Source organism: Ochotona princeps, chromosome 1 (assembly GCF_030435755.1).
Source record: "Ochotona princeps isolate mOchPri1 chromosome 1, mOchPri1.hap1, whole genome shotgun sequence".
Taxonomy (NCBI): Eukaryota; Metazoa; Chordata; class Mammalia; order Lagomorpha; family Ochotonidae; genus Ochotona; species Ochotona princeps.
In genome coordinates, this window is record NC_080832.1 from 81,498,445 (window position 1) to 81,512,112 (window position 13,668).

The 13,668-nt window shown below is 44.0% G+C and overlaps 1 protein-coding gene across 1 annotated transcript in view; it reads left to right on the forward strand.

Moving 5' to 3' along the window:
* The window catches only part of TMEM30A (transmembrane protein 30A), a 44,274-nt gene that overhangs the window by 404 nt on the left and 30,202 nt on the right, over positions 1-13,668 (forward strand). Inside the window, 1 exon segment of the mRNA XM_058661339.1 lies at positions 1-343. Within this exon segment, the coding sequence (XP_058517322.1) occupies positions 1-343 (343 nt within the window).

A 13,668-nucleotide genomic window follows, 5' to 3' on the forward strand; every position in this document is an offset into this window, starting at 1 on the left:
ACAGCGGCGGCGGCGGCGGCGGCGCCTGCGCGTCTCCTGTCAGGGTCAGCAGGCGGGCCCCCTGGACGGTCCACCTGCGCGTCGCGGAGCCGCGCCCCGGGGGTCGATGGCGATGAACTATAACGCGAAGGATGAAGTGGACGGTGGGCCCCCGTGTGCTCCCGGGGGCACCACGAAGACCCGAAGACCGGATAACACGGCCTTCAAACAGCAACGGCTGCCGGCTTGGCAGCCCATCCTGACGGCCGGCACCGTCCTGCCCACCTTCTTCATCATCGGCCTCATCTTCATCCCCATTGGCATCGGCATCTTCGTCACCTCCAACAACATCCGCGAGATCGAGGTGAGGGCCGGGGCCGGCGGTGGGGAGCCGGGCGAGCGGCGGGCCGGGCCGGACACTGCCCCGGCCTCCTCCGCTTCCTCTTTGTGCTTCTGCGGGTGTCTGGCAGGTGCGCGCCTGTCCTTTCTTCCTCCTGTCCCCGGGTAGCGGCGGGGTGAATGTTGAATGCCGAAGGTGGGTCTTTTCCGAGTCCGTTTGTGGGATTCGCTGGGGGCCGGGGCGTCCTGCAAGGTGACCAGTTCCAGGGTGTCAGGATGCAGAGCCGGTAACGCATTGATCGTGGTTGGGAAGAGGACCCAGAGTCCTGGAGGTGTCCGGCTTCTCAGGTAAAGCAGCAGCTCGGCCTTTCATTGTGAGCTAATTAGATGGTGCTACTTGGCGCGCAAGATGCAGGTGAAAAACCTGAAACTTATATTTTACAGCAAAAACTGTTGCTTTGGGGCTGCATTTGTTAGTAATTATGCCCTACATTCACCCTAGGGTCGGTCGGTCTCTCTCTCTCTCTCTCTCTCTCTCTCTCTCTCTCTCTCACACACACACACACACACACACACACGCACACTCACAGTATAGCTTACACCTTACCAAAACAGCCAGTGCCCACACACAGGCAGGCGGTGGTGCACTACCTACTATAGAATGTTGCTGGTGCTAATTTTACTGCGCATTTTACCTCTGTGAGAGCCAGAGGAGCTTCTGCAAGAGCAGGCTTCGGCTGCTTGGAGAGCAGCAATCTCAGTGGGTTTATGCAAACGCAGCAGTGGTAAGCTGTGGTGACTGTGTGCACGTCCTGTATTAAACACTTGCTTAGGCGATTTTATCTGTTTGAAAAGGCCAGAACTGCTCCCAGCTTCTGTTGGTTTATAATGTTCTGCCACACACATATGCTCAGTTTTTTATACTTACTATTTTTGTATTTGATTTAAAGGTACTTTAGGAATGATTTTATTTTTGCTGCTAAAATAGGGATAAAAGTGTATATTTCTCAGTTTACAGTGTATTTCTAAAACCCAGTTGACAGGCTTTTTAATAGCTAGTTTTAGAACATTTTATTGAAAATTATCTTAACTGTAATAATAAGGGAAAATGTCACAGTATATTTTTCCAGCATGCAGATTGAGAGAAACAGAGTGACTGAGGGTTGAGGGGAGAGGGCTAGAGACTGAAGGAGGTGGCTTCCACCCTGCGCTACACTTCCCAGCTCTCCAGGAACGCCATGCAGGCCTGCCTCCCAGGTGGGCCGTAGCAGGACGCAAGAGGTGGCTTACTCAGGCGCAGCGCAACTCCTGCCCTGATGTGATCATTGCAACTCCCTCATAGTGCCTCTTGGAAATGTGGCGCCTCTTGTCTTCCCAGCCTCACCAGCTTCGCGTTTTCTGTTGTGTTTGAACAAAGTGGTGTCCTGTAAGGATCCTGGGCTGCAGCTGGGGCAACGAGGAGCTGGGTGAGTTAGATTCCAGTCACCTGCTAACCAGCTAGTCTCTTGTAAAGCTTAGTCTCCCAGACCTCATCTGTCAGATAAGAAGACTGTGTCTCTTGTAAGATATGACAACTAGAATCAGGTTAGATAAGATGCCTGACGCTCAGTTATGATGAGCTCAGTTAATCAGAGATAAGAAATGCACTCAGAAAGGTTGAGATTTAACAGTAGACAGGAGTATTGCAAAATTGGAACAGAAACACAGATGTCTTGATTTCTAGCTGTAAGCCTTCCAGTGACACCAGGATTCTTTCTGTAATTTCAGCAAAGTAGAAGAAAATATTTAACATAGAAATTTAAATTCTCTTATTTAAACTTAAAATATTAAGATGAAAGTAGTAGCAATACTTTGAAATTTCATATGAGTATTGCTAAATTACCACTCAGTTGCTCTTAATATTTACTAGGGAGTGAACATATTTACCTTTCAGTTTGTTGGATTTTGAAAAAGGATTCTTCACATTAAGTAGTAGGTGAGATGGAAATTTGTTAAGTAGTTCTCATGCAATATTTTAATCTTGAGTTACCTGAAGGGTTGGCTGCAGCTTCCTCAGGTTACAGGGCACTGAAGTTAAGGGTCAGGGCATTAGAATTGAAGTCCTGGGGCCTAGCATGATGGCTCAGTTGACTAATCTTCCTGTGCCATTAGAAACCAAAGTGCCTGGATCCCATATGGGTGCCAGTTCGTGTCCCAGCTGCTCCAGTTACCATTCAGCTTGTGGCTTAGGAAAGCAGTTGAGGATAGTCCAAAACCTTGGGATATTGCACCTGCAATGGAGACCTTGAAGAAGCTGCTGGCTCCTGGCTTCAGATCAGCTCAGCTCCAGCCATTATAGCCACTTTGGGAGTCAACCAGTAGATGGAGGCTCTTTCGCTGTGTCTCTCCTTTTCTCTGTAAGATTTACCTTTCCAATAAAAATAAGTCTAAAAAAGAATTGAAGTTCCAGCTCTGTTGTTTTCTATAATTTAACTATAGGCTTCAGTTTCCTTATTTATAAAATACATAGAATATTGCCTGTTTTCTGACATGTGGGAGCTAGAAGCAGTATGAGTAAGGTATCTATAGGATGTTGTAGGTTCTCCTTTCCTGAAGAACCAAAAGATTCAGATTAGATAATCTCCAGGATTTTTGCTCTGCTCTAAAATTCTGTGATTACCCACTTAATGTGATATAAAACATGCTGCACATTCATATTGTATTGCCTTTAGAACCCCAGGAAATGACTGCCAGGAGTAACTGGGAATTTTGGGTAGATACTGAAATATGTAGTTGGGCACGTTGAATCCATTATTATGTATACTTCAAATTTGGTTATTACATATGTAGAAAAGTGGTTCTGAACTGGTCTGGAGTTAGTAGGAGAACCTAGGGAACTTTCCCGAGGTACACATGGTTCTTTTTGTTGTTAATCACTCATTTAATGTGTATAGAGGGTTATTAAAAGAAAGTGAACAATGAGAGGTTCTTGGCAACGTTTACTTCCATGCAGAGGTTGTTCAAATCTTTTTAGTTGATTTCTTTAGTTTTGAAATTTTAAAAGCCATTGCTACGGCAAAGGTAACATCGAATCAAAATATTTTTGTAGTATAGTTTCATGTGCTAAAATCAGTAATCCAGATTTTTTTTAAAAAGATTTTATTGTTATTGGAAAGCCGGATATACAGAGAGGAGGAAAGACAGAGAGGAAGATCTTCCATCCGATGTTTCACTCCCCAAGTGAGCCGCAACGGGCCGGAATGCGCTAATCCGATGCCGGGAACCAGGAACCTCTTCCGGGTCTCCCACGCGGGTGCAGGGTCCCAAAGCTTTGGGCCGTCCTCAACTGCTTTCCCAGGCCACAAGCAGGGAGCTGGATGGGAAGTGGAGCTGCTGGGATTAGAACCGGCGCCCATATGGGATCCCGGGGCTTTCAAGGCGAGGACTTTAGCTGCTAGGCCATGCTGCCGGGCCCAGTAATCCAGATTTTTTTAAAAAGATTTATTTATGTATTTGAAAAGTGGATTTACTGAGAGACTGAGAGGGGTCTTCCATCTGCTGGTTCACTCCTCAAATGGCTGCAATGACCAGAGTTGGACCTATCTGAAGCCAGGAGCTTCTTGCAGGTCTCCCACATGGATTCAGGAACCCAAGGGCTTAGGCCATCCTCTGTTGATTTCCCCAGCCAAAAACAGGGAGCTGGGTAGGAAGTAGAGCAACTGGAGCGTGAACTGCTGCATATATAGGATTCTGGCACCATAGGCGGATGATTAGCCTGTTGAACCACCGCACCAGCCCCCCCTACTCCCGATTTTTGAAGTCTAAAATCAACAACTTTCTCTCAGGATCGTTGACACTGAAGCATTTTGGATACTTCAAACTTCCTCCAAAAGATGTTAAAAAGAGATGTTTATACCTTATAATGTTTATATGTGATACTCTTTGTTCCCTTTGTTAGATTTAAATGTCTTTATAGTTGATTTTTCAGTTTTTTCATAATTAAGTACAGTGAATCTGTTAGAAAAACAGTCAATTTTATTACTCATGAAAATATTTTAATACATAGAGTGTGTTTATTAACAAGATTTAAATATCTTTACTGATTATTATTAGCAGGAAGTAAGTGTTGTTTTTAATTTGACACTGGGGGAGTCAAGCACAGCTTCCTGTCACAGAGGTTGTTGTCTAGGGCTGCTAGTGGTGAGGCTGTACAAGTTTACTTGGAAAACATGATGCTACTTTTAACTTTTGCAAAAGCATCTCAGTGTAAAGTCACGAAGTTAAAAGCAGATGAGGATCCTATTCAGGGTAACAGAATGAATTTAAAAGCTAAACATACTTCAAATTAGTTTTTCCAAGGCAATTGAAAATGAATTTTCATAAAACCTTAAGAGCATTAACTCCCCACTCATACATTAGACAGAAAAACTCCATTTTTCTCCTTTTTAACCTTACTATTATTTCATTTTACTCTCAGATTAGTTAATCTTGATTACTTTGTTTCCTTGGTTTCTGATTAAAAATGTGCTTTTGTCCATATTTTTGCTCTTGTGTAGTTTGAATTCATATAGTCAAATTTTTTTAAAGGAGATTAAATTTCATCTGTGCTTAGTGGTCTTTGTTTCTACCTAACATTTAGGTAAGAATCAAGGAAGAATAAGTTGCTTTATAGAAATGACGTTAAAGATTAGGTACCTTATGGTAAGAAATTTGAAGGTTCTAGTATTTAAATTAGTTGCTGTTACTTAGAAGTAGACTCTTGGAATCTAAGGGTTTGTAACAGTAGTGTTTTTTGTTTTTTTTTTTTTAAACCTGTTTCTTATATTCAATACTTAAAACAAGGGATGACAGAGTAAATATGGCTGGAATGTTTTCAGTGGTTCAGGTGAATATTTTGCAGGTGAATATTTGCAGTAGAGTTGATCATAGGGAACTGCATCTTTGGATCTCAGTCATGTAAAATGTTATTCTCATCCCTGAAGGAAAATCCATTCTTCTCGTTTGACCTTCGTTACCAAAAAAAATTGTGCACAGTTATTATGGTTTGAATTTCGTCAATTAAAATTGGTACAAATTTGTTTTCTCTCTTGTTGCAAAACAACTTACATAATTATCCTTACCCTTTGGTCTGCAAGGTCTTAGATGTTTTCTGATCCTTTATGGAGAAGGATTACCTGCCCCTGACTTAAGACTTCTGGAGAAACATATCGACAGTTTTAGCATTTGGTACCAAAATAACTGCTTAAGTCACTGTTCTAATCTTCAGTAATCATTAGAAGTAGGTGTAATGATCTCTGGTAATTGCTAATGTTCTATAGTCTTTGTATGGATTTAGTAAATATAAAATAGCTGAATTCACCATTAATTTTGAGTCAGCAGTTCTTCTCAAATAAAATTCAAACAACGAAAGTTGTTTTTGAAGTCTTAATTGCATTTTGTATTTATTGGAGTCCCTAGAAGTATTCCAGATAAATTCTTTAGTGTGAATAAATCAGTTTAAGGGTATACTTAAAGTGCCAGTGTTAATTTGATTAGTACTTAAAATGATTTACCTTATTACTCAGCATTTTGTTGAATGGTTTGTTTGGGTGTTACATTGATTTTCTTTTAGAGAAATTTACATACAAAATGCGCATTTTCCTGTCCTCATTCCTTACGGTGTAAAAAAATGCATGTGCTTCGGATTCTTCCTTTCCCATTTCTTAGGAATGATGTGTATTTTTAGACTTACTAAGAAGAAATGCAAGTTTGATTTAGGGGAACAGTTCCAGTGGTAGCAAAGCAAAGTGGAGAAATATGATAACTCCTGAACTTGTCTAGAGTTCTACAGCTGTTTCATTTTGCTTTTAGTTCTTTGTCATTTGGATTTAAGCTAATGGGTATGTTTTACATGCTTATCACATTGAATAACCATTAATTGTTCAAAAATATGGCAATCATAGCTTCTCTTTGTTTAGGTAGCCTCTTAAAAATTTTTTTTAAAGATTTATTTATTTTTTTTAGTAGAAAGTCAGATATTCAGAGAGGAGAGACAGAGAGTAAGATTTTCCATCCATTGATTCACTCCCCAAGTGAGCGCAACGGCCGATCCAAAGTCGGGAACCAGGAACCTCTTCCAGGTCTCCCATGCGGGTGCAGGGTCCCAAGGCTTTGGCCATCTCTCCTGCTTTCCCAGGCCACAAGCAGGGAGCTGGATGGGAAGTGGAGCTGCTGGGTTTAGAACCAGCACCCATATGGGATCCCGGGGCGTTCAAGGCAAGGACTTTAGCTGCTAGGCCATGCTGCCGGGCCCAAAATTTTTTATTTAGAGAGAGAGTAATCCTCTATCCACCGTTCCCAAATGGCCACAGTGGCTGGGCTGGGTCAGCCTGGAAACAGAGCCAGCAGTTCCCTCCTAGTCTCCCAGGTGGGTGCAGGGGTGCAAGCACCCGTTTCTCAGGTATGTCAGCAGGAAGCTGGATCACAGGTGGAAGAGTAGGGACTCAAACTGTCGCTATACAGGAGTCCAGCATTGCAAGTGGCAGCTTTGCCAGTTAGGCCACAAAACTGGCCCCAGTAGCCTCTCTCTAAAGTAGGAATTATTTAGTGTAAACTTTGTTTTTTATAATCTGATTAATTGTTATACCTAACAGATTTTTAAATATGGTAATTATTTGATGATTAAAATTTGCCAAATATGTTCTAATTTATCATATATTTTAATCAACATTGGGGATTTTCTGTATATAAAGTACCTTTCTAAGATGGGCCACAGAAAAAGTTTGACAGCAGTCTTCTACTCCTCTTTTTAAGTGGAGGACATCAGCTTGAAATCTTTGGGGAAGATGAGAAAAATTCAAAATAGGAAAACTAAGAATTGCTAAGTGAGTGGCATATGCAATATGCCCTAATAGTTCAAAGGAAAATGAGATCACGTTTGTCTCTGAGGACAAGCTTTATGTAGGAAGTAAGTTTTGAGCTAGAACTTGAAAGATAAATGATACTTTTGAAGACATTTGAAGTCATTTTTAGAAAAGAGGTTAGTATGAGTAATGATCTTGTCGCAAGAAATCAAAAGTTGTATGGTGGCTCGGTGCAGTAGCCTAGTGGGATCCCAAATAGGCACTGGTTCTAATCCCGGCAGCTCCACTTCCCATCCAGCTCCCTGCTTGTGGTCCGGGAAAGCAGTCGAGGACGGCCCAAAGCCTTGGGACTGAACCCACAAGGGATACCTGGAAGAAGCCATTGGCTCTTGGCTTCAGATTGGCTCGGCTCCGGCCGTTGTGGTCACTTGAGTAGTAAACCGGTGGATGGAGGATCTTCCGCTCTTTCTCTCATCCTCTCTGACTTTCCAATAAAAATAAAATAAATATATATTTTTAAAAAGTTGTACAGAAAGATTGGAATAATGACACATTGGTTGGTGGAAGATTCTGAATAGTCTTAGGAATTGGTAATGAATGCATTAAACCAGGGAAGTGACATGAGGTAAGTAATGTAATGTGTATCCTTTAGGATTGGCTTTAGCAATGAGGAATTAGTGTTTACGTTTGAGTACAAGATGCCATAGGAAGCCAATGTAGAGCCCTGTTATTACAGTCTTTCATGTCATTGACTGCCCTGGCATTCTTACAGGTTGGCTCTCATGGCCACAGTCCAGGAGAAGGCTAATTGCCTTTTCTAAGCAGCAGGAGAGATGGAATGAAGAAATAAAGGTCTTTTAAGGAAAATTCTTGGAAACTGCCACATACTGCCTTGCCAATTGAAAGGAGACTGGAAAATGTTAGTCTTTAGTTTGATAATACGGTTTTCAGCTGGTGAGAATTTTGTGCTGTAGAAGAGAAATAGCAGAGAGTCGTGGACAGGCTTATCGGCAGTCTACAGCACAGGGCTGTAAAGCGACCTGCCAGTACATGAGAGATTGGGGAGAGAAGACATGAGTTTCAACACCTGAGTTACTAATGGTTACATCTTGATACTGGGTAGTATGCTTTTGAATTTTATTTCTTTTGAATTTTATCTCATATTACAAGTAGTTGCTTTTTGATGTGAAGAGCAAATTTGGTATGTGATTTGCTGATTCATTTTTTTAAAGAATAGATCATAGAAGGAATGTAGAGTGTCGCACCTTCCTTTGACTTTAACCTCTTTTTCAATTTTTGTTCAGATGATGAATATGTTACAATATCTACTCTTAAAAAAACCTCTCCTAACTCTTTAATAGTGAAACTAGTAACAGTAACTAATAATTTGTGAATTTGAAAGAATTTTATATGCATGATAAAAGTTGATACTGTGGCTTTTTAAAACATTATTTTTTACTGGGAAGGCAGATCCACAAAGCTCAGGCAGACACTTTAGTTGCTTATACCCATTTCTTTCCTTCCTTATCTAAGGTTTATTCATCTGAAATGTAGTTACAGAGAGACCGCATTGTAGGGGAGAGAGAGAAAGAGGGAGGGTGGGAGATCATGCGTCCACCATTCGTTCCTCAAATGCTGCGGTGGTCAGTTCTGAACCAGGCGTAAGCCAGGGGCTTGAAACTTCATCCAGGTGCCCCACATGGGTGGTAGGGGCCCAAATATTGCTTTCCCAACCAGACTAGCAGGAAATTGGATTGGATCTGGTGCAGCCAGGGCTCAACAGACACACATACGAGTTGCTGGCATTACCTGCAGTGAATTTAGCACTGGGTCTTTTTTTTTTTTTTTTTTTTTCTTTAAGATTTATTTATTGATTTAAAAGAGTTACAGGGAGAAACAGGAGAATCTATCAAATTACAAAAGATGCAGGCAAGCAACCAGATAAAAGAAATGCATAGGGCGAGAGGTAGAGGAAAATAGGGTAAGGAACTTACTTCCGTACTCTGAGCATGCGGCTCTCCAGCCACCTCCATGTATTCATCTGTCAGGAACTCCTTTTACTCTGATAAAAACCCATAAGTATAGGTTTTTGTGGAGACTTCATTGTGTTGTTGTGGCTGATTAATAATTGGCTGCTGCTGGTCAGCTCACCTTTCAGTTTCTGTCTCCCCACCAAAGGCTGGGAAGGTGGTGCTGAGAGTTACGGGCCTTTAAGGGTGTCTTGGTTCTTACCCTGACACTATTCAGAGCCCCCAGCTGCCAGTTATCTTATTAGTATACAAAAGGCACTTTCTAGACTCAGATTTCAAGGTGTCCCAGCACACCACCCAAATAGATGTTTCGTGTAAATCACAATTTCACAGGAAAACCAGTTAAGAGGCTGTAGCAGTGCTTTGTGTAGGAGATGGTAATCATCATGGTAGAACGACTACAATGAAAAGCAGTTAGATTTAAGGAAGACTGTGAAACCAGGTCCAGTAAAGGTTTCTCATAATGGAATATGTGATGTATGATAGAAAGTGAAGATTCAGGGCCCAGGGCGGTGACCTAGAGGCTAAAGTCCTCGCCTTGAATGCACTGAGATCACATATGGGTGCCAGTTCTAATCCTGGCAGCTCCACTTCCCATCCAGCTCCCTGCTTGTGGCCTGGGGAAGCATTCGAGAATGGCTCAATGCCTTGGGACCCTGCACCCGTGTGGGAGACCCAGAAGAGGCTCCTGGCTCCTGGCTTTGGTGCAGATCCAGCTGTTTCGGCCGCTTGGGGAGTGATTCATTGGATGGAAGATCTTCCTCTCTGTCTCTCCTCCTCTCTGTATATCTGATTTGTAATAAAAATAAATAAATCTTTAAAAAAAAAGAAAGTGAAGATTCAAAGATAGCTAGAGATATTTTGGTTTGCATATGAGAGGATGAAATTGTCGTTTTTTCAGGATGGTGAACTTTCTAGGAAAATATTTTTGTGTGATAGTAGGTATCTGGGTATAGAAACAGAAGAGTCAATTCTTGGATTGTTATGTCTTTAGATTAGGCCAGTGAAAAGTGAGAGGGTCTGAAGAGCCAAGTCCTTAGTCACCACAGTGTTTGGAGGTTGGGTAAGTAAAGAGGAACCAGCAAAGGAGATTGAAAAGCAGGGCTGAGGCACTTTTAACTGCCAAGAGACATTTATAGCATCATTCATGGGCCAAGCAAAATTATTGACTTAAAAATTAGCCTACTATGGGGACCAGCACAGTAGCCAGTGGCTAAAGTCCTCTCCTTGCATGCACTAGGATCCCATATGGGCGCCAGTTCATATCCTGGCTGCTCTGCTTACCATCCAACTGCCTGCTTGTGCTGAAAAGGAGCAGCCAGTTGGGTGGGAGAATTAGAAAAGTGTAGTGTCCTACAAACAAGTTTCAAGGAAGAGTATGTAAATAACTACCAAATGCTGCTGCTGCTGCCCCTTCATAGAGGAGGAAGACAGAACGTTAACCTTGTGTTTAATGTCATGAAAAGCACTAGTGAACGTTGCAGTGGATGGAATCATTGTCTCAGTAATCCTAGAAACCAACCTGAATGGTTTGCCTTTATCCTATCACTAGGCACTAAATAGTTTAGATTCTACTTTTGTGAATATTTCTCTTTTTGATTCCTGCTGCCAGTTTCTTTTTTTTTTTTTTTACATTTTTGACAATCTTTACATAGTTAATTACGGTAAAAAAGGTTCAGGGGCTATAAGGAAGTGGGTAAGATTATTATGTCCATATTGTTTCCTTCTTGTATCTGAGGTAAAGGGGGATATTGAGGGAGAAGCCCCACCCAGTTTCCCACCCACCCCAAGTCCCGGATGTGAGGCATGCTCTGAGATACTTGCTCAAGTGGTTTTAATAGTTCACCAATTATGAATCGCTGCCAGTTTCGCCACTCCAAGCACGATGAGGTCGTTGAAGAATCCACTGATTGACATAGTCCATCATAGAGTCTTCATTTGCCCAGTATTTCACTGCCAACATATAGATGAGGTGGGTGACTCGTTCTGTCCTCTGTCTTTTCTTGGCTAGGGTTCTGAGTCCAGCAGTTCGATTGGGGAGATTCCCAAAGAAACTTTGAGGTATTCCCAGACCATATTCTTGCATGTTCTAGCAAGCACAGGGCCCGGCACAGTCCATCGCCCTGATCAGCTGGTGGTTACAATTGCTGAGTTGGTTCTGTTTTCAGTCCCGACTTGCGCTGGAACCAATGGGTGTTGCAGTCCAGCCTGGTTCTACCCATCACATGCTCGGCCCTCACATCAACCAGTGGGGGCTGCAGCCTAGTCAGCGACCCACAATAACCCCCACCAGGCCCGCCCCCTACCCTGGTTTGCCAATATGTATAGGAGACTAGTCCAGTCTGTCCCACATCCCATTTGGCTCTTGTACTTGTCAATGGGTATTAAAGCTTAGTTCCATCTAACCAGCTCAACTATCCAGCCCTCACGGATGTCGTTGAGTGCCTCTCTGTCTAGCCACCCCAGCCCCCATCCTAGTTTTCATGCCTTCCCGCGGGAGTAGTAACCCAAGAGGGAGGAACCCACTATTTCCCTCCTGTGTCTTTCTCAATCCCGGTTTATGCACTCTTCGGGTGGTTCTGTGGTTTGACTTGACAGAATTAGTCCCCAGTGCCAGACTCTGCCAGCTGATGCTGTGGCTAAGCCCAAACAACCCTCACCCACTCTAATTTATGCTGGCACCAGCAGGAATAATTCTCCCAGCCTGGCTTTTCCCTGATCTAGTCCACATGAGGCACACAGGTGTTGTAGCCTTGCTTAGTCTGGTCTGTCCCCATCCCAGCCCCTGCTCTCCAGTGGGAGTAGCTGTCCGGCGAGGGAACCAGCCCCTTAATCCCCATCCCGGCTCTGCCCTCCCCCTCCCTGGTTCTCACGCATGCTGGTTGGGTGCTGCAGTCACATCCAGTACAGGCAGCTTCACCTTGACATTCCATATTGTGGACTGGGTTTTGTCGCGACTGAACCCGGCCCAACCCACACTCTATTCTGGTGCTTGGATTTGCCAGTGGATGATGTGAACTGATTCAGCCTGGTCTGCCCCCAACCCATGCCAAATGGTATGCCAGTGGGAAACTTTCCATGGCCTATTCTGGACTGTTTCCTATCATGCTTCTTGCGCTTACCTGCAGGGACTGTGTCCTGCCAGAGGAGTTGCCCAGGCTCCTCCATCAGAACCCCTCCCAATGCCAGATTTTGCGCATACCAGGGGGTCCTTGAGCCAGCCCTACTCAGTTCACCTCCTGTCTTAGCAGGAACAGTGGCTTTTCTTGGCTGGCTTTCACCCCAATCTGGTTCTTGTTGTTGGATGTTTCAGCCCAGCCATGGCTCATCCATACCCACATACGGCTCACACATGGCTCAGTAGGGGTTGAGACCTAGCCTAGTCAGTCCCACATCTACCCTCGTTCTCCAGGACACCAGACAGTGTTGTGGTTTGGCCTAGCGTGGTGCATTCAATCCCAGTCCACACTAGTGCCACAGGAGACTACAGCTGTTTCCTAGTTAGAACGCAGCCTCCCTTCCAACACACGTGCCTCTCGGTGGGAACCTCAACCCAGTTAGGGTGTCCGCTTAGCTCCCCAGCTGGGCCTATTCCTGGCCGTAGATCACGCGCATGCCAGTGGTTGCTCTGACTCAGCTTGTTTCAGTCCCTCACTTGTCCTGGCCTCTGCCTTAGACACTGTGGCTTAGCGTCCTTGACTCACGTAGACCAGTAGGTGCAAGAGCCTAGCTCGGCATGTCCTGTGCTCCATCCTGGCTTCTAGTTTCACTTTTAGGCTAAGGTTTGCTCAGTCCTGCCCAGTACATCCCGTTCCATTACCAATTTACACGTTAGCCAACTGCTGGAGCTACTTTTTCCAGCTTGTGCGACCCCCAGGTCTGGACCACATGTTCACCAGCAGGAGCTATGACTCACCAGGAGAGTTTCCCATGTTCCTCCACTTGATCCACTCCCAGACCCAGTTCTCATACATGCCAATGGGTTTTAGGCCAGTGCCCGGTGCAGTCTGGCCTTCCATTTGGCTGTGTATGAGCTGGTGAATGTTGCAGCCTGGCCCACTCCACACCCTATTCAGGATGCACATTCGGGTGCTGCTGCCTTGACCAGTCCAGACTGTTGTGGGTTCCTTTACCTGTGATTGATGGCAGGCTCCTTGGTCACACCTAGCTTAGTCTATCACCACCCAAACTCTTGGGGTTACCAGTGGGGCTAGAATTTCCACAGGGTTTTGCCCACACATCCCGCACAGAATCTACCCCCAGTTATGGTTCTTGAGCGCTAGTTAATGTTATGGCCTTGCCTAATGTGACCAGTCTCATGTCAGGTAGAAGGATATCCTGCTGGACAAGCCCCGAGCCTTAGCTTTTGCATGAACTGGTGTTCACTGCTCAGCATTGTTAAGTGATTACAAGTTCTTCAAAGGAAGAGTTACTGCCATTGGGAATCTTTAGGCTTAACTCAGATCCCAAGAGCACAGTGGGATGAACCTGGAGCTACC